At 34.8% G+C, this 22,466-nt stretch overlaps 2 protein-coding genes across 2 annotated transcripts; both read left to right on the forward strand.

Moving 5' to 3' along the window:
- Positions 1–2,316: 2,316 nt before the first annotated feature.
- LOC149925999 (protein D3-like) lies at positions 2,317–4,329 on the forward strand. The gene is made up of 6 exons (XM_090160072.1): positions 2,317–2,519; positions 2,596–2,678; positions 3,434–3,536; positions 3,601–3,721; positions 3,780–3,917; positions 3,979–4,329. The coding sequence occupies exons 2-6, from the start codon at positions 2,656–2,658 to the stop codon at positions 4,194–4,196; spliced, it is 603 nt and encodes a 200-aa protein (XP_090016198.1). The 5' UTR covers positions 2,317–2,519; positions 2,596–2,655; the 3' UTR covers positions 4,197–4,329.
- A 15,590-nt stretch (positions 4,330–19,919) lies between these two features.
- LOC149926000 (uncharacterized) lies at positions 19,920–22,264 on the forward strand. The gene is made up of 6 exons (XM_090161838.1): positions 19,920–20,702; positions 20,788–20,866; positions 20,932–21,107; positions 21,178–21,233; positions 21,299–21,416; positions 22,129–22,264. The coding sequence occupies exons 1-6, from the start codon at positions 20,062–20,064 to the stop codon at positions 22,262–22,264; spliced, it is 1,206 nt and encodes a 401-aa protein (XP_090017964.1). The 5' UTR covers positions 19,920–20,061.
- Positions 22,265–22,466: the final 202 nt, after the last annotated feature.

A 22,466-nucleotide genomic window follows, 5' to 3' on the forward strand; every position in this document is an offset into this window, starting at 1 on the left:
AACATTCTACATTTTTCTTAACCCTAAAATATGGGATTATTTTCATTAGGGCTATATTTACTGCTAATCTTAAATACTATAGGCCATCACAAATTCATAATAAAAAAGTTTTGCAATAGTCAGCTGAGATAAATAAAAATCAATCTTCATCTGCAATTCTGCAGTTTGTTTATATTGATAGAGAAATTTATATTGCTTAGTTAGTACTAAATAATTTTGAGGAATGTCATTATTGTTATATTTTGAATTGTTTTTTTCTGTTGTCATTGAGTTAAGGTGATTTGTGTACCTTCAATAATGAAATAGATTTTGTAATACCATGTTTATGCTTTTCAAAATTGGGATTTAAGATTATCTCCAAGTATTTTTTATTAATTTGAATAAGATTTAAATATTTAGGAAGTAACGACAAGTAAGATTAAACTTTTTTAAGATGTTTGACCAAACTGATGGAGATTTTAGATTAAGTATTGCAATAAATAGCGTGTATATTTTCCTGAAAAAGCGATTTGTGATATTTTAGAAACAAGTGAGATATTATATTGGCTGTATACATCGAATTCGTTAATTAAATGTTTAGTTTCAAATATTCTCGATTATTGGAAATACGATTAAATATTTTTAAATAACGTATATTCAAGTTTTAAGTAGATCCAATTTTTTATTTTCCAAAAAAGTGATTTGTGTTTATCTAATTAACTGATATGTTTAATAGTTCATATTGCATTGTAACCCAAAAGTTATATAAAAAGTACAGTTCTTTCTTTTCTTAACTTAAATTTTTTCCAGTGTCTGTTTATATTTTTATGGCTATCAATAAATTTTTATGTGAGAGATACATTAAATAAAAATTGAGCTATTTCGGAGATCACGCCTGCTTTAATTAGTATGTAAAAGGCATACATTCTAGTATAAGAACGACGTTATTTTAACTCCTAAAATACGTTGATTTACAGTTGGTTTCAATTAGAGCACTAACGTTAGAAAAACGTTTTATGGTAGTTTATTGAACGTTTAATAAACGGTTTTTTGTATAACGTTTTATTTACGTTGCACAAGTAACGTTACTATTAGAAAAATACTAACGTTAACTAAACGTACTTCTAACGGTATTTTTATAGTATAAATCACCGGACATGATCTACGTTATTATAACGTTTGATTTCCTACTATTTATCAACGGTTTTAAAACGGTTTTTTAACCACATTTTGCTACCTGGGTTTAATACAACAATAACCGAGCGCAACGTTCTTGGAAATGGTGATGCGATCACCAAAGCTCTTGAAGAGATAGGAAGCTTAAAAATTCCGATTTTTAAAATTCGCGCTGAAACGGGAGTCAAGAGATAAAATGTACCCCAAGTGATTTATAGCGTTTTCCATTTGACTGCTCTCAAGCGCTCTAGATCGCTCTGATGATCATTTTATGTTCCATTTGCGTGCTCCGATCAAGTTTCGCGTGTTCCTTTTCCCGCTCCCGGAGTCCCGGGAGCTCCGAGATCGCCTAAAACCGATCTGCCGATTTCGACAGATCAACAGATCGAGATCGAGATCGGAGCAAATTTTTGCGTGTTCCTTTTAGATTTTTTTTTTTGCAAAATGGCAGACCAAGACGCGAAAATTCAAATTACTAGCAGACGTAAAAACAACAAAGTGCAAAAATATGTAATGGAATGTTCCATTTGTGGTTTTACTCTAGTCGATTGGAGCGAGATCTTTGACGTCAGAGACAGATTCGGAGTGAATCTCGAGCAATCAAATGGAAAACGCTATTAGTGACGGTGGTGTGACGTAAAAGACGCTGAACATTTCCGCTCCGCGGCGGTGCGTCAAGCAGATACTCCAAATTGGACTCGAGTTAGAAATACTCAAAGATTTTACAGAATTTATATCGGAGAATTCTTAAACTTTGAAATCGAGTCTCTTGTTCTGAATAAGGCTCTACTAGTGCTGTAGTCCTGTAATCCCATGCGTCTGGGAGGCAGATAATGTAGCAGACCTTGTGAGGACGACCACCAATCTCCCAAACGGGTGGTTGTCATACTTCCGCCACGGATGTCCCGTTCTTATCCTCAAGTTACCAAGTATCCACCCCTGATTAATTAGTTGGTTGAGCAGACTGAATTGACCCACACACGCCCTAATTACTTAAAAAAAAATAGTTCCCCTAGATCCCTTTCTAGATTGGGTAATCAAGGTTCCTAGAAATTAATTTACGCTAATATGGGGTAATAGAATGTCCGTGATTTTGGTAAGTGATTAGTCCATGCAGCGGTCTGCTCTCTGAAATTCGTCTGTTAATTTGTTGCGCTAGTAAGCCTGTTTTTGATTCGGAAAATTGTTCATGTTAGTTATTTAATTAAAACGGCAGTTCAACTATTTAGGTCAATAAAACAGTTTAAAAATTAACCAGTGTTAGGTAATAATGAACTAAAAAACGGCCTAGGCAGTGGGAAATTTGCATACATTGGTTTGATTCAGAAAAGCTTGAATCAAAGGGAAAAGGTTCCATGCCGCCGGTATGCATTTTGGATGGGGTTTTAATTTGATTTCTACAAATAATTCCAATTTAAACATGTCAAATTTTAATTATAGCTTTCAATCTTGGTATACACGGGTATGGAACACAGAATTTATGTAACAAAACATTGAAGAATGTCTCATGAAAATTTTGTTATGTATGTTATAGTATTAGTTAATAATTATTTCATATTAAATACATGTCTTGTTAAATAGGATTATTTCTATAATTCTAGAGCAAAGATATATAAAAATACATATCATTAGAACCTTTAATATAAAGAAGAAAGGTCAATTAAATTCTTGACCTACATTGTCACTTTATCTTAATTATCTTATCAAAGTAATCAAAGGTTCTTTTGGAAAAATTTTAAAACCCTTGTTCTAGAGTTTTATTTAACCACAAAATAAAAGTACTTATAGTTTATAGTCCCCTTTAAAAATCCCATTGAATAAATACTATTTCTACAATGAGTTCATAGATTGTTTATCATTGCAAGTTGCAATACTATATGAGTAGTTGGTGCCTCTTGCAAGATAAAAATAACATAAACTAACTTATTGATAAGTAATTTATACAGACACTCATATTTTTTATTCTCATTGAAACGGTTGATGAATCAGCACGATTCTTTGAATCAAAAATTGTTTTATTGCTATAAATAATTCCAGTTGCTCTACTAAAACCCATTATATTTAAAAGTTTAACTGCGTTGGTAAATATGTCACATAACAAAAGGTAAAATTCAAAAATTATTTTATTTATATCTATTATATTTAACGCATAGGGATTAGGCAGAATGTCGTTGGTTGAATATAATTACTGATATGATTATTTTTAATTTCTGTCAGTCCTATGTATGCAAATGTTTCTGTCTCTTGGATTAATTTTAAATCTGCTCATTTTTGGTAGAGATATTAGTTTAGTTACTGGAGTCTCGGAAGTGCAGAAAAACTTGGAGAAACATGGTATTGTGCCTGACGTGATAGATGAGGCTCCAGCTGATATAATACAGGTTGTGCTGATGTTAAAGAGAAAAATATATGGATACTGATACTAATGCTAAATATTTACGAAAGGTTGCGTATAAAGGTGGTTCCGTAAACTTGGGAAATGAATTAACTCCAACAATTGTGAAAAATGCTCCATCTATCAGCTATCTGGCTGATCCTGAGGGATATTACACATTATGCATGACTGGTACAAATTTTAAAGTAAAACGTAGAAAAGCAAACTTGTTAATTGAGGTATTTTATAGATCCAGATGCTCCATGCCGACAACACCCAAAATTCCGAGAGTGGCATCATTGGCTTGTTGTAAATATTCCAGGATCAAATTTTTCCCAAGGAGAAGTCTTATCTGAATATTTAGGAGCTTGTCCACCTCAAGGAACTGGTAAAATTTTAAAAGCATTATGCCTTGCAAACTAGTCTAATTAATTTCATGTTGTCAAAAGATCTCCACCGATATGTTTTTCTGCTCTACAAACAACCTGGCAAGTTAACATTTACTGAAAAAAAACTAACAAATCGTTCAAGTAACCGAAGGGGAAGCTTTAAAATTAGGAATTTTGCCAAAAAATACAAGTTAGGAAGTCCAATTGCTGGCAATTTTTTCCAGGCTCAGTGGGATGAATATGTCCTAGAAATTTATGAACAATTGAGCGGAAACTAAACCTAATGTCTCTTTTCTTTAATTATTAGGTTTATAGCATAGTTTCTAAAACTAAATTCATGTTTTCCCATTGAATGTTTTTCTTTAAAATCTCACTAAATTTATTACTGTATTTGTTTTTACAATTAGTTTGGTTTTGCCATATGAACAATAAAAAAAAAGGTTTTTGCTTTTTTTAAAAGTGTTGAATGTTATCCAAATTTGTGAATCACCTAACATTCCATAGTTATTAGCTTTTCCTTATCGTTATTCGTAAATTGGACTTCATAAATAATGATACTAGCACTTTAATATAATCTTCATTATATTTTCATTTTTATTTAAGAAAAAACGTTCTTAATCTGTCTGTAGCAGACGCCAGATCATAGATAATACTTCCAAACAGTGTGAGAAATAAGGCACTATCACAGGGCAGTTTTTTAATTAAACTCTCTAGGCTCTACATTAAAAAAATTCCTTATTTCAAAGTTCTGGCAGCAATGTTAGGCGGGGGGGGGCTGGCAAGACAGTCAAGAACGATTTTATAGAAAGAAGTATTTAAGCACCTATTACGACGCTTAGATTTATTCATTTTCCTGTAAGTTTAGAGGCGTACGGAAAGAGGGTATATGGCACCTAGGAGCAACAAACACAACACCCCACACAAGGAGAACGCAACCCGTCAAAAGTCGTGGATTTTCTTGTGTACATTTTTCATTGGCTAGACGCTTTAGCGTCTGCTGCCGTCGGAAGGGGAAAATTACGAAATTGTCTCCCCCCCCCGCCCGTAAAACATTCAGCGTAAAGGCTCGTGACGCTCGTCCAATGAAATTCGTACACAACCCTTCGTTAGCGTGTTTAAAGGCTAGCTGCGTTCTCCTTGTGTTTGTTGCTCCTAGATGGCACCCGGTTTAAAATCCAAATCGCGCCCCCCTATATATCAAAACAATTATAAATAGCTTTGATATTTCAAAGATAGAAGTGTTTTTGCCCCCCCCCCCCCTTTACATGAAAAAAAGCTTGGCGTCCCGTTCCAAATGTGAGGCATTCTCACTCATCTCAAGAGAACTTACTCGTGAGAAGAGACCATCAAAATTTTGAGGTGAGAATTCTCATTATTCTTAGAATTTTCACGCCCTCCAGTTCGTGAGACTCCGCGTGTCATTTTATTACTAGATAAATTGACGTTTTTATAGTATCCAGCGGCAGGAGTTTCTTAAAAATCGATTAATTGATAAGACATCTGTTGTCAGTTTCAATATATTTGGGAAGTTCATCGTTAATTGATATTTAGTTAAAATATTAAATGTTTTAAGAATTATTACGAATAATATCGTTGACATTTCTTATTAAATTAATATCAAATATTAAATATTTCACGAATTTTGTGAATAATATATTTAAAGGCACTTAAAAGTTGACGTTAGCGGAAAAATGATGGCGCTACCAATAATTTATGCACCGTCAAAAAGTGACGAATATTTTAGTGTGAAGTTACGAGTCCCCTTTTATATAAGTTTTCTGGGATAGATTTCCCTAGAAAGTGTTGATTCAGGGCCGCGTTTCTGCCTAGGCAATATAGGCAAATTGCCTAGAGCCCACACATCATTTAAAGGTTAAGTAAGCGCTTTAAAATATTTCATAGTTAATTGATCTTAAATCTTCTGAGCATCCTTTCGGGTTTTAGTTCTACAGCCAATGGATCAGACAAGAACGGTTTCTAAAGAATTTTAACACCTTTTTTACATTTCAGGTGAACCAGGGTACATGACAATAAAAAGGATGTTTAAATAATACTAAATCGTGACCTAATTTCATACGCAATTGCGGTGCCCTTCAAAACATGCAACTGAGAAATTATGTGGAAAATATGCCCCCGGTGATATGCAACCATTTGAAACATTTGAAGAATACACTTTAAGTGAGTGTAAGTTTCATATTTATGATGGACCTACGAACTTCGTTGATCAAAAGTTGATCAGTTTTGATGTTTTTTTTGTCAATTTTTATCTATTTTTTCAATTTTTGGCATTTTCGAATTTTTAAAATTTGTTAAAATGTTTCACAGGAATCGGTCTGAATCCCATGTTATTTTCAATGGGAAAATTTAAATTTTTTGTTGTCGAAAATATTTTTCGTTGCCATGGCAAAACGGTTGCCCATTGAATAAATTCCCTTTAGGATTTTTCATGATATATGAAGGTCTACCAATCCCCCGAGTTTGAACAAAATCGGTGGGTTACACTTCGGGATGTCTCCTTGACGTGGTCTGGGTTAATTTTAATTAATTAATTAAGAAATTTATGAAATTGGTTTGAATAAAGTTATTTGCGCTATCAAAGAAAGAGTGTCCTTGCAGAATTGCGCCAAGTTCTTTAATTAAATTGGTTATCCCCGAGTTCTTCAGTTTATCCTTTCCATAAACACTTGTCGAGGTTAACGGTCATAGTTTGTGTAGGGAGCAGTAGGCGTGATGGGCTCGCTACCACCACGTGGGGTGGCGAAGTGGTTAGCACCCGGCTCGAGTCACTTGATGAAAACTCCAGACTTAATCCTTCTGCGTTGAGTGTGTAAGTTATCTCCTGGTTGCTTTCGACTTTCCAAAAACCTTGCTGAGGTTAATAGTAAGTGTAGGGAGCTGTTGGATTGCGTGGAGTGAGGGGCTTTCCACCACCCTCCTAAGAAATCTAATTGGCTTCTCTAGTGTGGTTCTTGGGGAATAGCTTAAAAGAGCGTGGCAACTGGTATCAATATAAATTGCGCCTGGTTTGCGAAGATGCCGCCCAATTATACGATTGACCTAACATTGTTTAAATATTTTCACGTCATCTGTCACTCAAATTATTAATTACTTGTTACCATAAATTGCTTAATATCATTTTTGTTCTAAATAAACAACAGCATACCACTCCATTTGTGTACTGCGTTATGATTGCTCCTAGTTTCTTGACTAACTTCCGCGAAGCCAAGACTATCACATGAAGCTGTATAATAGCTCTATAGTCTTTGCAAAGCCCCTAGAGATTTGTTTTTCCTGTACAGCAGATTTGCCCGTGAAATTAAACATTTCTACAGGCGTTTTCATCTATTTTTGGTATTCGTAGGCCAATTATTGACATATTTGATGTCATCGTACGCGCCAAACCCATGGCTGTTAGAAAACGAAAACCTCCCAGAATCTTCATTTGTCCTTTATACATAACTGTTCCAAGTTGTAGCGGGATGACAGTGTACTCCGACTTTGAAGACCACCCCTCCACCTATCTTGAGCATTATGGATGATACCCTCCAACGGCTATTCTCCGGAGATTATTGATACTAATGAACAGATTTTGCGTTAAAAAAGCGTAAATACTATCAGAGATGACAACCATACCAGACATTTGGAAATATTTAGAAGTTTATTTTTAACATTACTTGTCCCAGAAGTCTACCCATTGTTACGGGTCTTCTTTCAAAGGTTTGCCCAATTTCGTTCAATTTGTGAGCGAGTGATTTTACCTAACATCACTAACTTTTAACTATAATGCTCGAAATTTCCCAAATTATATTAAAAAATAAATAATTAAACGTCAATAAACCAAAATTATGATTTTATCTAATTTTTTGAAACTTTGATGGATTTTAAGCAGCTTTCATTAACTTCATCAAAAATACTTGAAATATTCGCTGTTCATTTGAATTGGTTTTATTTTCTTTGTATTAGCGCAAATTTGAAAAGCTTATCCAATATCATCCATTTTCATAATTTTATTGTATTTCACCCAAATTTACCTAATTTAACCAATATGCTGAAAATTTAAATTTTTTACTTGATTTAGCTAATTTAACCTAAAAAAACCCGAAATTGTGAATTTTTCCAAATTTCATCCAATTGACCCCATTTTATCTGTTTTACCAAGATTGTATTGAAGTGACTAAGAATATTGGACTACAGGATTCTGATTCCCATCCTCGCAGCCTTTGTAGCTTAAATTCGTCTGCTTTCCCATTCTAGTTTGCTATATGGTATGACCTTGAATGCGCCTTAAATGCAGACGAACTTTCTCCACAAAAGCTGTGAGGATGGTACCAGGGGTTAATGCTATGCTGAAATATTCTTAGTAACTTCAATACATTCTTGGTTTTACTTCATCTTAATGTATAATTAATGTTCAATATTCCTCATTAATTATCAGATATTACCGACATTTTCCTTAAATTACTCGTATTTACCCAATTTTTCACAGTTATCCAATTTTATTTTAATTTACCTCAATATTTATAAATTTGAAGTTTAGATTTTTTCAAAAACAATTATAACATTTGAACTCTTAAAATCTGAAAAATTTCCACGAAAGCCTATTGTAACTTTTCCCTTTAGCGAGTTTCGGGGGGTTGGTAGACCTGAACCAAATCGGAGATAAACACGTCAGGTAAGTTTCCTTGTCAGTTCCTACACATCTTAACCACTGCCTATAGTTCATTCAGTGTCATTATATTATATTTATGTAATAACTGGTTGATCCCGCAAAGCCATAGCTGGCTTGTAGTCAGGCTTTCAATCAGGCGCATATAAACAAAGGGTAGTAAACTAGTCGAGGTAGAACAGGTGACTCACATTCTTAATTTTACTCCTTCATTCCAATTCCCTCTGGACCATTAATTGCTACGTTGCCAGCAAAAAGAACAACATTAAACAACGCCTTATTAACATCCTTCCGAGCCCTTTGGTCTATCCGATAAATAGAACCAAAGTGACAAGCATTTGGTCTATCCGATAAATAGAACCAAAGTTACAAGCATTTGGTCCATCCGATAAATAGAACCAAAGTTACAAGCATTTGGTCCATCCGATAAATAGAACCAAAGTTACAAGCATTTGGTCTATCCGATAAATAGAACCAAAGTTACAAGCATTTGGTCCATCCGATAAATAGAACCAAAGTTACAAGCATTTTATCCATCCGATAAATAGAACCAAAGTTACAAGCATTTGGTCTATCCGATAAATAGAACCAAAGTTACAAGCATTTGGTCTATCCGATAAATAGAACCAAAATTATAAGCATTAGGTTTATCCGATAAATAGAACCAAAGTTACAAGCATTTGGTCTATCTGATAAATAGAACCAAAGTTACAAGCATTTGGTCCATCCGATAAATAGAACCAAAGTTACAAGCATTTGGTCTATCCGATAAATAGAAGCAAAATTACAAGCATTTGGTCTATCCGATAAATAGAACCAAAGTTTCAAGCATTTGGTCTATCCGATAAATATAACCAAAATTACAAGTATTTGGTCTATCCGATAAATAGAACCAAAGCTATAAGCATTTGGTCTATCCGATAAATAGAACCAAAGTTATAAGCATTTGGTCTATCCGATAAATAGAAGCAAAATTACAAGCACTTGGTCTATCCGATAAATAGAACCAAAGTTACAAGCATTTGGTCTATCCGATAAATAGAACCAAAATTACAAGTTTTTGGTCTATCCGATAATTAGAACCAAAGTTTCAAGCATTTGGTCTATCCGATAAATAGAACCAAAATTACAAGGTTTTGGTCTATCCGATAAATAGAAGCAAAATTACAAGCATTTGGTCTATCCGATAAATAGAAGCAAAATTACAAGCATTTGGTCTATCCGATAAATAGAACCAAAATTACAAGGTTTTGGTCTATCCGATAAATAGAAGCAAAGTTACAAGCATTTGGTGAATTTTGGTCGCCATTTTCCAAGATGGCTGTATAGTCTTATTGACGGTCGATAAGGTGGCGAATCCCGATCAACAGTTTATGGAAATATTTCGGTGTCGCTAACGTCCGTCCTTTTCTGTATGGATAAACAGCGCTGCCAGGCAAACAAAATACACAGCTGTCCAAACATAGTTTTCTTAAAAACTGGAATTTTGAGGACACCAATAGTGGCCACTTGAAGGATGATGTATCCTTCCTGGGTCGGCGCATTGGTGCAGTAGTCAACTAGTCATCCATCATTTGGGCCACGCGGCGGAAGCCGTTGAAACTTGATAGGGGATTCAGTGGAATAATTTTACAAATTTAAGCAGGTACGAATTAATTTTTAAGAAAATATTGATTTCTATTAATCCTACACATAGCGCATCATCAAAGCTGGCCGTCATACAAGGGGAGCGCATTCGCGTTTTTGCCCGGCGCTCCTTTTGAGAAAACACGCTAGGTCTCTTTCTACCGCGCGAGTGACGTAGCTGGTTGACGGTTTTCCCGTAGACACGGAGAGTAGGGTGTCTTATAAGTACCGTGTAGTTTGTCTGTCTTGGGTAAAAAAAATCTTTCCAAAATGTGGTGAAATTGCAAAATCTTGGGAGAATGTGAAAGAATATTATAAATAAGTTGGAATTATTTTTGAGATTTTCAATTATTGTGGTCGGACGTGGTCAAAAGAAAGAACTATATTTTTAATAAAACTTTTATGAAAATAAAAAATAGGATTATTTTAATATTGAAAAGGCACATTTTGAAATTAATTAAAAATTGAACATTTTGTTCCGTTTCAATCTGCCAACGGAACAAAAAGGCAGTTTATTTTTAAAACAACTACTTAATTTTTAAGTTTTCTTATCTTTTTTCTTGTCTTGGGCCGCAGTAATAGTTTTTGAATTTAAATATTTAATTCTAGTTCTCATTTTTACATAACAAAAAACAATCTTTCTTGCATATTCAGAAAATAATGGCACAAGTTCATTAGTTAGGTTATTGATAAAAAATTTACAACTTTATTTCCTTTCCAACTTTATCTTAAAACTATCACTTTTACAATTTCACTATTAATTTACAATAATATTAGGCATAGGCCCTATGCTAAGGCTTATGGAATCGAACTTATTAAACAAGCTTATAAAAGTTCTGGGTTTAATGTCAGCTAATACTGGAAGTTTTAATAATTTAGAGAATATAATACTTACAGAAATATATATGAAGTGCCAAAACAAGTGTAAAATTGAAGCGAAAACGACCGCACGTATTTATTTTCTATACCGCATTTTTTCTGGTTTCTTTTATTTCGACTTATTTCTCTATTCTCTCTCTCTCTCTTCGCGCTCTACTACCCTCCCCGCGGCTTGTTTCTGGTCTCCTGTCAACCAGCGACGTCACTGAAGGTGGGCCGGTAGTTGGCAAGCCCCCAACGTACCAGCTGAAGCGCTTCTCTACAGACCCCGTCGAAAGAGCTAACCTTATTATACGCAGTATTTTACCAACCTTGGCCGTCATAGGGCAATACAGCGACTGATAGAGGCCGACATTTTGGAGGTCACGTGCCGGAAGTAAACCCTTCGTTACAAAGCCATCAATCCGAAAGCTTTCTGATTTCGAATCTAGGATACGAGGTTTACATTTTTTTTTATTCAAAGAAGGAAGAAATAAGGGCTAATTGAGTCTGAGAAGACCGTGAGCCCGGCGAAGATGTGATTAATCAGGACGAGACATGTGTAACGTGTGGACAGGGGTGGAAACACTCGTGGCCGAGGTATTCCGACCACCCGTTGGGGGAGTGGTGGTCGTCATCAAACGGCCATCCACAAACTCTGCCTCCCAGACGCTTGGGTTTACAGGAGTACGCCACTACTCCCGGCGGGTTTTACATTATTTTTGGTTTAATCTAGTTGGCTATGGTCCAACATAAAAAGATAACAGTGTTCTCAGATTCAGATTATTTTCTTTGAAATAGACTGAAAATCAGGGCCGTGTTAGTAGATTTGCGGGACCTACGCAAGGTCTGGAAACAGGGCGAAGTACATTAACAGGTTGTGAAAATAGACGGATTTGCATCCCTTCCGTACACAGATCATTAAAGAAAAACCTGCGAACGTAATGGGTTTTAAGATAACACGGGACCCATGAGTAAATTTAATTTAAAAAATGTTAGGTCTTAGACAATTGTTTAGATTCAAGCATTTTCTGTACTCTGTTTAAATATACTCTGCTAATCGCAGCGTAGATTATATTGGCATACGGGCCGTGAAACTAACAAGGAGACGACCCGAGGTGTAACCCACCGATTTTGCTTAAACTCGGTGAATTAGTAGACCTTAACGTAACTTCAAAATTCACAAAGGCAAAAGTTACGCTGGGCTTTCGTTTTGCCTTGGCAACCGAAAAGGTTTTTGACAACAGCAAATCTAAATTTCTCTATGTGATTTAACATGGGAAAATCAAATAATTCAAGGGTCCCCCCCCCCCCTATGAAAAAACAAAGAAATTTCAAAAAATTAAAATTTCAAAAAATTAAAATTTCAAAAAATTAAAATTTCAAAAAATTAAAATTTCAAAAAATTAAAATTTCAAAAATTTAAAATTTCAAAAAATTAAAATTTCAAAAAATTAAAATTTCAAAAAATTAAAATTTCAAAAAATTAAAATTTCAAAAAATTAAAATTTCAAAAAATTAAAATTTCAAAAATTTAAAATTTCAAAAAATTAAAATTTCAAAAAAATATGTAAAATGGGAAAATTTTGTATTTTTGGGTAAGATAAACTATTTTTGGGTGAATTGGTACGTCGTTGGGTAAAAGCGAGCGAGGTAGGGTAAATTGAGGTAAGTTCAAATATTTGTGAATAATTTCTAATTAAACTAACAAAATAGAAATTTATTTAGATAAATTCGACTAAATTGGACCGATTTAAAAAAAAATGGGTAAACCCGAAAAACACAAAAAAATTTGGTATATTTAGGGTCAGTCCCCCTATTATCGGACACTCCTATTATCGGACAGAATTCTTTTTAATATTATACAAAAAAATCCCGTGAAAGAAAAACCAAACAAAATACATTTTTCTATAGGTTGTATCTCCATTTATATTTCAGAATAGTTAACAGGGGCGCCGGCCCCTGTAGCAAGAAGAAAGCAGCATCGAACCGGGGTCACTAAGTTTTCTTTGTTTTAAATTAAGAAGGGGGAGAGGAAATTACTCTCCCTCCGGTTTTTGGATATTATTTTCAAGCGCTTTAGTAGTTGTTAATTATATATTCTTGGTATCAATGAAAAGACTGAATATTTCACTATAAATTTTTATAGTAAAAATGGCTTTGCGTTTTCTTATTGCAAAGAAACAATTCGATTACGTATTGTAATTAAAACCCTATTATCGGACACGTCTTACACTAATTTTCGGATTGCCTGTCAGACATCTATCATGAATATTAGTTCAGGGAAATAAGGATTTAACGTAAAAATATTATAAAGGGAAAATAAACGGGAACCGATTCATTAAATAAAGTTAAATAAGGGGGGAGGACATTTTCCGACGTCAGAGGGGTGAAACCGCCCAGATAACGACCTCCCTCTAGAATATTTGGTCTTTGTTTAACTTTAGGACACTACCACGAGAGATATTGAAATTCACGAAAAACCTAAACTCTCGCTTAGGGGGTCACTGAATAACGAAAATACAATGACCTTGAACCAAGTCGTCAAGGTCATTAAAAATTATTACTAGAACGATTAGATTAGTTACAACTGAGAAGTGTGAACCAGATCATTGAGGTTTGATGCTATCTGGGGCCCGTAATGAGGTTTAATGCTATCTGGGGCCCTTAACGATTTAATTGATTTCTGGGGCCCGATAACAAGGTTCGATAAAATCTGGGGCCTGCAACGATGCTCAAAGCTTTCTAGGGCCCGTAGCGAAGTTTGATGATATCAGGGGCCCATAAAAAGTTCCGCTGATACCGGGGCTCGTAACGAGTTCCCATGATATCGGTATGAAGAGCTATTATTAATAGGGCCCGCAGCGAAGCCCGATGTTGTACAGGGCCTTAAAGAAGCTCATTTATTAAGAGGGCCCGCAATGAAACCCGGTGATGTCTAGGACCAGTATCGAAGCTCTATTATTAACAGGGCCCGAAACACGCTAGATGAAGTCGGAACCAGTGGAAATGTAGACAATGTCCGGTCTTAAGGGCCCCTTGTCCGGTTGAAAGGCACCGGTGTCCGAAACTTAAGTTCATGTGTCCGGTTCTTAGCTCCTAGTGTCCGAACCAAACGTACATCGTCCGATAAAAGGACCAGTGGTGTCCGATTCATTATCCAAATGTCCGATAATAGGTACTCGTACTAGCCAATTAATTTTTAAATTTAGCACTAATTTACATATTTTTTAAAAACAATTTCCAAAGCATCTAGTCAATAATGTTCCATATTCCATAGTTCTGAGGTTTAAAAAAGGCTCTCTGCTGTTTACCTTAGTTTAAAAATGAATTTTCTATCAGTTGTCCGATAATAGGGGGACTGACCCTATGTTAAATACGAGAAATATTCGGCAATATAAGTAATAACGTGTAAATTTTAATTCATTTGAGATAATTCGTCTGTATTGGACAAAGTCGATTAAATTGGCTAAATACTGATAATTTAAGGTAATGTTAATATATTACGGAAAATCCGAGTTAAATTGGGTAAGAGATAGTAAAGTTCGGTAAGTTACGACTTATTTAAGTAAATTTGTCTAAATTGGACAAAGATAATTAAATTGGGTAAATACTATTAAATAAAAATATATTACTTAAGGTAAAGGCGAGTTAAATACGAAGATGAATAACTACAAATATATAAATTGGGAACATTTTAGTATTTTTGGGTGAATTATTCTGTCGTAATTGGGTAAATGCGAGCGAGCTAGGGTAAATGCTCATAAATTGAGGTAAGTTAAAGTATTTGCGAATATATGAACCAAATATAAGTTAATTCAGATATATTTGACTAAATTGGATCAATTTCAATAAATTGTGTGAAACCGAAAAATTCAGTAAAATTTGGTAAATTTGAGTGAAATACGAGAAATATTCGACAATATAAGTAATAAAGGGTAAATTACCTTAAATTATCAGTATTTACCCAATTTAATCGACTTTGTCCAATACAGACGAATTAACTCAAATTAATTAAAATTTACACGTTATTACTTAGGTAGGCCTATATTGCCAAATATTTCTCGTACTTAACATAAATATACCAAAATTTATTGTGTTTTTCGGATTTACCCAATATTTTTAAATCGGTCCAATTTAGTCGAATTTATCTAAATAAATTTCAATTTTGTTAGTTTAATTAGCAATTATTCACAAATATTTGAACTTACCTCAATTTACCCTACCTCGCTCGCATTTACCCAACGGCGGACCAATTCACCCAAAAATAGTCTCTCCTACCCAAAAATACAAAACCTTTCCCATTTTACATATTTTTTTGAAATTTCTTTGTATTTTCACATAGAGAAATTTGGATTTGGTGTTGACAAAAACCTTTTCGGTTGCCATTGCAAAACGAAAGCCCAGCGTGACTTTTCCCTTTGTGAATTTTGAAGTTACGTTAAGGTCTACTAATTCACCGAGTTTAAGCAAAATCGGTGGGTTACACCTCGGGTCGTCTCCTAAGGAGACTCTCCTTGTAAGAGACAGCTAGCATAAGATCCATATTTTCTGGATGCACTATCTATCGGTGACAAATTAGTATTTGGAAAACAGAACGCGGTAGCTTAGGCCTAATAATGTTGATAGCTCTAGAGTAACGTGGATTTGAAGTTATTATTTTTTTTGCTTTTGGTGGAAAGATGGCGCTATAGCGCACATCCAAAAAATACACATTGTCTGCTAGTTGCCGCTTCCGTATAAGTCCCTCGTAGAAATGTGGATCTATAATATTTTATATATCTATGGGTGGTAATTAACATTGAGTTATGAATATAGTACTTCTAGAGCCAAAATTTGTATTTGATGGCTGCCCAGGGGCACTTTCTGGAAATCAACCTAGAGCCGAAACCGCTATAGGTGACGCCACCAACTAATGATTGATGTGAGCGCCGATACATGATTTCATGAAAGTGTTCCTCAAGAAGTTCTATATTCCCAACTCAACGTAAATTAAAATTTTGCACTTAAAAGAATACACTCCTGGTGCTATTTTTGTTTTATTAGAAAACACGGCCAAAGAAAACTAGTTGGTGGTCAATTTTAAAATCTGATATTTCAATAGTGGCTTCAATAAATCATCCTCCAAGGAATTCGCCAAGAAGTAATATTTCCGAGAGCAAGGACCTAAAAGGCACTTTTATATAGTGCTTGTTAAAATAATGGAAGTTTTCACCTTTACGACAGCAAGAAGCGTTCCCTTTTAACCCGGTAGCTTTTTTGACATAATAAGGCTGTTTACATAGTGCTTGTTGAAATAATGGAAACGTTACCATTATTCCAACAAGCACTATATAAACAGAGACTTACAGGTCCTGACTCCCGGAAATATTACTTCTTGGCAATTTCCTTGAAATTGTTTTGTTGAAGCGTCTATTTGGAGCCCACTGCTCAGCCGACAAGATCAGATAATTAATGATGTAGTGAAATCGCTAAACGTAATGTTTCATAAATGGATAATTCAACGTGAGTAATAATCTTGACCCTCTCGCAACTCGGTGACCTTCGGGGAAAGATGGACCTCTCCCTTCGATTCCGCGGGAAACAGACTCCGAGGAAGAGCTCTCCCACCAAGACAACCCGTATCACGCGGTTCAATTCAATTTGTCAATTTTAAAAAAAAACATCGACTCGCACTCCTTAGTCCCCCGCTGGCAAATAAAATAAAGTTATTTTCTCACCACTAGGTGCAAAGGTGTTTCGCACCAAGAAATGCTTCGTGATCTAAAATTCTTAATCTGGGCCCTACGAGCTGATAAGATCTCTGGGGCCCTGATAATAAGGATAAAGCTAACCAAATATAGATATGTCCGTTGATTTTGCCCTTAGAAAATATCCCTATATCATTGTCTGGACAGTGTGACCAGTGGCGTGATGTTCGAGTCAGGTAGTTTTGACGAATTTCTGACGACGCCACTGAATGAAGCTGAACCGAGGCCACTAGAATCTAGGAAGATGAAAACTACGTGCCCGCTTTCATCCTCCTAGCTAGAATCAATGCGTTACCATTCCACGGCCAACTTCGAACGCGCGTACCGCGCTTTAGCGGCCGTGTCAATCGCGTCGCATCTAATGTTAATTTGCGTGAGTGAATAATCCCGCTAAGGGCGCTACGTACGACCAAAAACCTACTGTTGCCATAGGCGGAATAATGTTTTTTCTTCGGTTTTCCACTTTCCGTTATTGTTATTATTATTATTATTAGGTTTTTATATCAATTTATAAAAAAATATTACCTTATAAAAATTAATTAAAGACGCGTTAGAGACGTGTTTTTTACGCGAAGGCGCCATATTGGACCACATAGTTTTGAAGGCTGTAGAGGTGTTTTGAGCGTTTTGATGTGTAAATAATGTCTCTCTTAAACTTTATAAATCTTTATAATAATAATCAGGTATGCTAATACCCAAGGCACCACCTTAGGCCTAAGTCATCATGCGACTTTTGAAGCCCTTAATTCAGGTGGCCGGGTTACAATGCGTAGGAGGGTGGTGGCAAGCCCTGCATGCCACGAGATCGAGCCAACAGCTCCCTACACTAACTATTACCGTTAACCTAGACAAGTTTTTATGGAAGGGAAAACCGAAGAACTCGGGGGAAAACCCCTTAAACTAGTGGGGAGAGAACTTGCAAACTCAACGCAGAAGGAGTTGTTCCGAGTTTTCACCCAGTGCCACAAGCTGGGATCGAACCCGGCTCCTCTTGCTGCGAGGCGAAAGTGCTAACCACTCCGCCACCCCACTTAATAATATCATAAGTCTGTAATAGTGTTCCATAAGTTTGTCACTTTTGTCGAATATTTTACAGAAAACTATAACGGAGTGACGTCATCACAAGGGGATAATCTCCCCCTAGCGAGGCGCTGTTAATGGCTACGTGTGACGCGTTAGCAAGCGGGCGCAAAACGTCGACAAAGCCCGTAATGCATTCTGTCTTTTAAATAGCTCTCAATAAAACTTTGAAGAATAGGAAGTGTTACACTTATGTAACAATATTATACACTTATGATAATATCATATTAGTTTTAAGATTAAGAATCTGAAAACTAATTTGATATCTTATTGAAGATAAAAGATACTTAGGTACATATTTGGAACTAAATAGGTAAAAGATAAAAATATTCATCACAATGCCTTCGTGTTGGGTACCATATTGTACATCAAACCATGTAAATAGGCAAGACCTATCTTTTCACGAGTTGACTAGCGATGAAAGCCTTAGAAGTTTATGGTTAAAAAACATGCAGCCTGCATTTCAAGGAGGATGATTTCGGTTCAGTTTTGTACCTTTATTATGGAAAACATTTTGGTCAGATAAAACCCAAGGTTCATGTAAGTACAAACGCACTATGCCTTCGCGCCCCTCTTACAAAAGCCAACCTTATAGTGCGTTTGTACTTATAGGAACCTTGGGATGGATCCTGTAAGAATCGTCTGATCTTTTACTATTTTTAACCGCCATGTTATGGCGCTAGCGGCCAGGCTTGGAAATAAGGTTTATTTTTAAACTGGTCTATTTGGCCAGTGACTCCCAACTCTTGAATTATTTAAGTGGTCACGTAGACCAGTTGGTTAATAATACGGTAGATAATTTTGAATTAATAAACTGGACACTGGACTAATGAACCCCTAGCTTTTGAATAAAAAAACTGGTCCGAGCAATTAATAAACTGGTCTTTGACCCAGTGACCACCGCTTATTTCCAAGCCTGCTAGCGGCTTGACTTAATCAATGAATGGCCGCTGATTGGCTGAAGCTTAAGCAAAGACTATATAATCATTAGTCGTTACTACAAAATGTCCTGGCGTCAGGTTCTCCCGTAGACCGGAGCATTCTAGGTAGGAGTATAAGATTTCTATGCTCACAACTAAAGTTACTAAACTCAAATGATTTGATTAATTTCATTGTACTGTTAAAGCTAAGAGCGGGTTTTTATAAAACGCCCTCGCGCTGAAATATTAGCTTGTGGAATCTTGGAGGAATAAAACAAGTATACAGGAGTTGCGGAGAGCTGCGAAATCGGTTTCGTCAGTGACCGTGATCTTGCGCGATTCGGAGGGGTTCAAACGCGACTAGCGCCAACTGCATTCGGAATTTTGTAACTATTCTCATTTCATAGCATTGTTTTCGCGTCGTCTGGTTTGTTTTATTCCTCCAAACAAATACGAGTCATTTTGGAAAAAGGCGCAAAGAATTTAGAAATGTTTCAAAACAAACCAGACGACGCGAAAACAATGATATAAAATGAGAATAGTTGCAAAATTCCGTATGCAGCTGGCGCTAGTCGCGTTTGAACCCCTCCGTCTCGCGCGAGTTCACTGTCACTGACGAAACCGATTTCGCAGCTCTCCGCAACTCCTGTATACTTGTTTTATTCCTCCAAGGTGGAATAGAACGATATAGCGCGTTACATTCACATTTAGCTATTTTTTTTATTTGAATTCAAATCACGTGAAATCGAAATAAAAACGTTATCTTACAAGTTACAACTCCAGCACGATAGCGCCATCTCTTATTTTTTTATATATCTAAATTGGGTGGTTTTGACTCGTTTCATCGCTCGCGTTTCATAAAGAAAATAATATTAAAATTTTAAATAACTACAAGTTCTTTGAATACGGCCTATAAGAGGAAATGCAATAATTTTTCCAAGAATTCAATAATTTTCGATCATGGGTGCAATAATTTTCAGTTTTTGACCTGGCAACGCTGATTGTCGATGATTCGTTTTTCTTTTTAGCTAAATAAAGTTTTAGTTCTTTCAAAAAAACAAAGGTGGCAGCACCTCTCGGAAACCGTGGCGTTGGTTTCCATAACGAAAGTCTGACGTAATGGCGTAAACAAATCATTTTGATAAATGATAATCTATTATTTAGCTTGTTGTGTGAGAGGAGAGTTAAAAATCTAAGTTATTTGTTTATTATTAATTGGATAATTAAAAAAAAATTCGGGAATATGAGTAATAGTAGTTTGCCAATTGTAAATGAAAGTGCACTTCGTAATAAACTTCGTAACATTAATAAAGGGCTTGTGGAGTCCTTAGATATAGGCCAGAATAAGTTAATTGTCTCCTTAGAAAGACTTAAATCTAAACCGCAGAAAGAAATTGATAGAAAAATATCTAATTTGAGCCAAGGAAATACGGGATGCAAACGTAAGAAATACAAAAATCGATATCACATCAATGAAGGAGATCCAATTTTCAATGGGAATATCATAAATAATGTAAATGAAATAACCGTGAAACCAGTTGTACTGCACCAAAAAGAGCTAAGGAATAGTGAAAGTGTTACAACCACATTAGTAGAAAGAGGATGCAGAAAAATTGTTCGAAAAATTAAAAAATGCAAAGAAGTAGTTGATGAAAATAATGTAAACCCTATTTGTTCAATTTCAAATGAAGAACTATCTTCAACTAGAGATATAAATCAATCTGTAGGGAATAACTTCAAAGAAATTCAGTTTGAGCCAGAAATAGAACTACTTAAACCATCAGAACGTGGTATTTTCAAAGATATAATTCAGAAGTCTAAAAGGCAAAAGCTACGAGATGAAAATGTGTACGAGGAGACATTACAAGACACGTATTTCAAAAGGTATTCTTTATAATTGGCTTATATTATCATTTGCAGATATAAAATATAATTTATGTAAAATCTTAACTTACAAATACATTTTTAGGTTAAGTGATTCACAAAATTTACGGCCACCTAACCACATTGATGAAAATCAAGTGATTCAGTACAGTAAAGTCAAACCTGTAAAATATTTATTTAGATTTTATAGCCCAAAAATATTTCGTTTAAAACCTAAAAACATTTCTAGGAGTCAGATTTTTGGAACACAAGAGGAAATCCTTTATTAGGTTACGACTTTGTAGCTGGATCTCTCGATAATATGAAACTTCCGGTTCTTGCCTTGTCAGAAGTATATTTTGATAATTTACAGAAATTTAGGGAATCTAATTGTCAAGAGTGTTTTCATGAGGAAAATGAACTAATGTTAGTTCAAAATATTTGGTACTAATATTTAATAGTTGGAAATTATTTAAAGAAAATTGTTAAATTATAGTGATTCAAGTAGTGAACAAGATAATAGTGATAAAGCAGCCACTTCCCCTCATAAATGTAAGGTTAATTAACTTATAAGTCCTTCGTTCTTTTGATTACAACACTTTTTTTATCAATGTTAGGTTTGCACAAGCATCGCATTGTTGATAAACAGGATTTAAATTTGGAAAGTCAGAGTCCAAATATTTGTAATATATGCAAATTAATCAATCGGAAAAAAGAACAGCTTTCTCAAATTAGGTAAATGAATTTGATAAATTTATGAAAATATTTAAAAATAAAAGGTTTTTGGGAAAAGTAATTATAAATTCAAATTATAAATCTTTAATTTTTTTAATTTAGAACAATTTAATGTAAGGTTTACAAAACACTGCGTTGTTTAGAAACAACATAAAAATTCAGAAAGTGGTGTTCAAATATTTGTTAAATATGCAAATTAATTTTCTCACAATGGGTAAATAAATAGGGACTACTTGTTTTTAAAATGGTTTGTCTGTCTGTCACGATCTGAATTAATTTGAATTTTTTTCAATATTCCTCAGTGGCGTACCGAGGGGTTATAATAATATAATGATTCATTGAAAACAGGTTAGGAGAAAGAATTACACACATTACAAAATAGTAGGGAAAAAAAGCATATGAAATCACACAAAAAAACCAAGGGGTCGTGGTGCCCTGTGCAAATGCAATTTTTTTTATATTGTGCCCCCGATGTTTGTCATTACTAAATTAAAGTTCCCTCATTAAAAATGTTAAAAAGTTTTAAAAACTTAACATTAATTCAAAGCGTCAAACGCATCTAAAGGACCTTTAGGAATATTTGAATATAAGCAACATAAATAGTTGAATAATTTTGGGTCTTTTAGCACCCAGCTCAACATGCCCCTCGGTACGCCTTTGATATTGATACATTTTCAGAATAAAAAAAATGACAACTAAAATTTATTTTCAGCATTAATATACCCAATAAGCGATCAAAACTAAACCAAAAATTCAGCATTGGCAAGGTTATTCCAAATTCAATGGCATTGAAAAATAACTGTTCCAAAAATAAGAATCAAAAAGTTGGCTGCATTTTACCTCATTAAAGATAATAAATTTTTAATTGTGTTCTTCTCATTGGCAAAATAGTTTTTTTTTTTAATAACGGGTTGACACAGGTCAGGGAAATTTCAGGGTTATTGAAAATAGGCCAAAAATTAAGGGAACGGTCAGTCGGTCAGTGAATTCCATTTTATTTAGAAAATATTTTGAAGGTAAGTTTACTATAGTTCTGTGACAAATTCCGTT

This window comes from Leiobunum rupestre, chromosome 10 (genome assembly GCF_980474605.1).
Source record: "Leiobunum rupestre chromosome 10, qqLeiRupe1.1.hap1, whole genome shotgun sequence".
In the NCBI taxonomy this organism is placed as follows: domain Eukaryota; kingdom Metazoa; phylum Arthropoda; class Arachnida; order Opiliones; family Sclerosomatidae; genus Leiobunum; species Leiobunum rupestre.

What these genes read in the sequence shown, in the direction of transcription:
- LOC149925999 (XM_090160072.1), top strand. Translation starts at nt 2,656, where the DNA reads ATGTCTCATGAAAATTTTGTTAT. An exon ending in TCTCATGAAAATTTTGTTAT is followed by an intron (nt 2,679 to 3,433) that starts GTATGTTATAGT and finishes CATTTTTGGTAG; the next exon opens with AGATATTAGTTTAGTTACTG. An exon ending in TTACACATTATGCATGACTG is followed by an intron (nt 3,722 to 3,779) that starts GTACAAATTTTA and finishes GGTATTTTATAG; the next exon opens with ATCCAGATGCTCCATGCCGA.
- LOC149926000 (XM_090161838.1), top strand. Translation starts at nt 20,062, where the DNA reads ATGAGTAATAGTAGTTTGCCAATTGTAAATGAAAGTGCACTTCGTAAT. An exon ending in CATGAGGAAAATGAACTAAT is followed by an intron (nt 21,108 to 21,177) that starts GTTAGTTCAAAA and finishes GTTAAATTATAG; the next exon opens with TGATTCAAGTAGTGAACAAG. An exon ending in AGCCACTTCCCCTCATAAAT is followed by an intron (nt 21,234 to 21,298) that starts GTAAGGTTAATT and finishes TATCAATGTTAG; the next exon opens with GTTTGCACAAGCATCGCATT.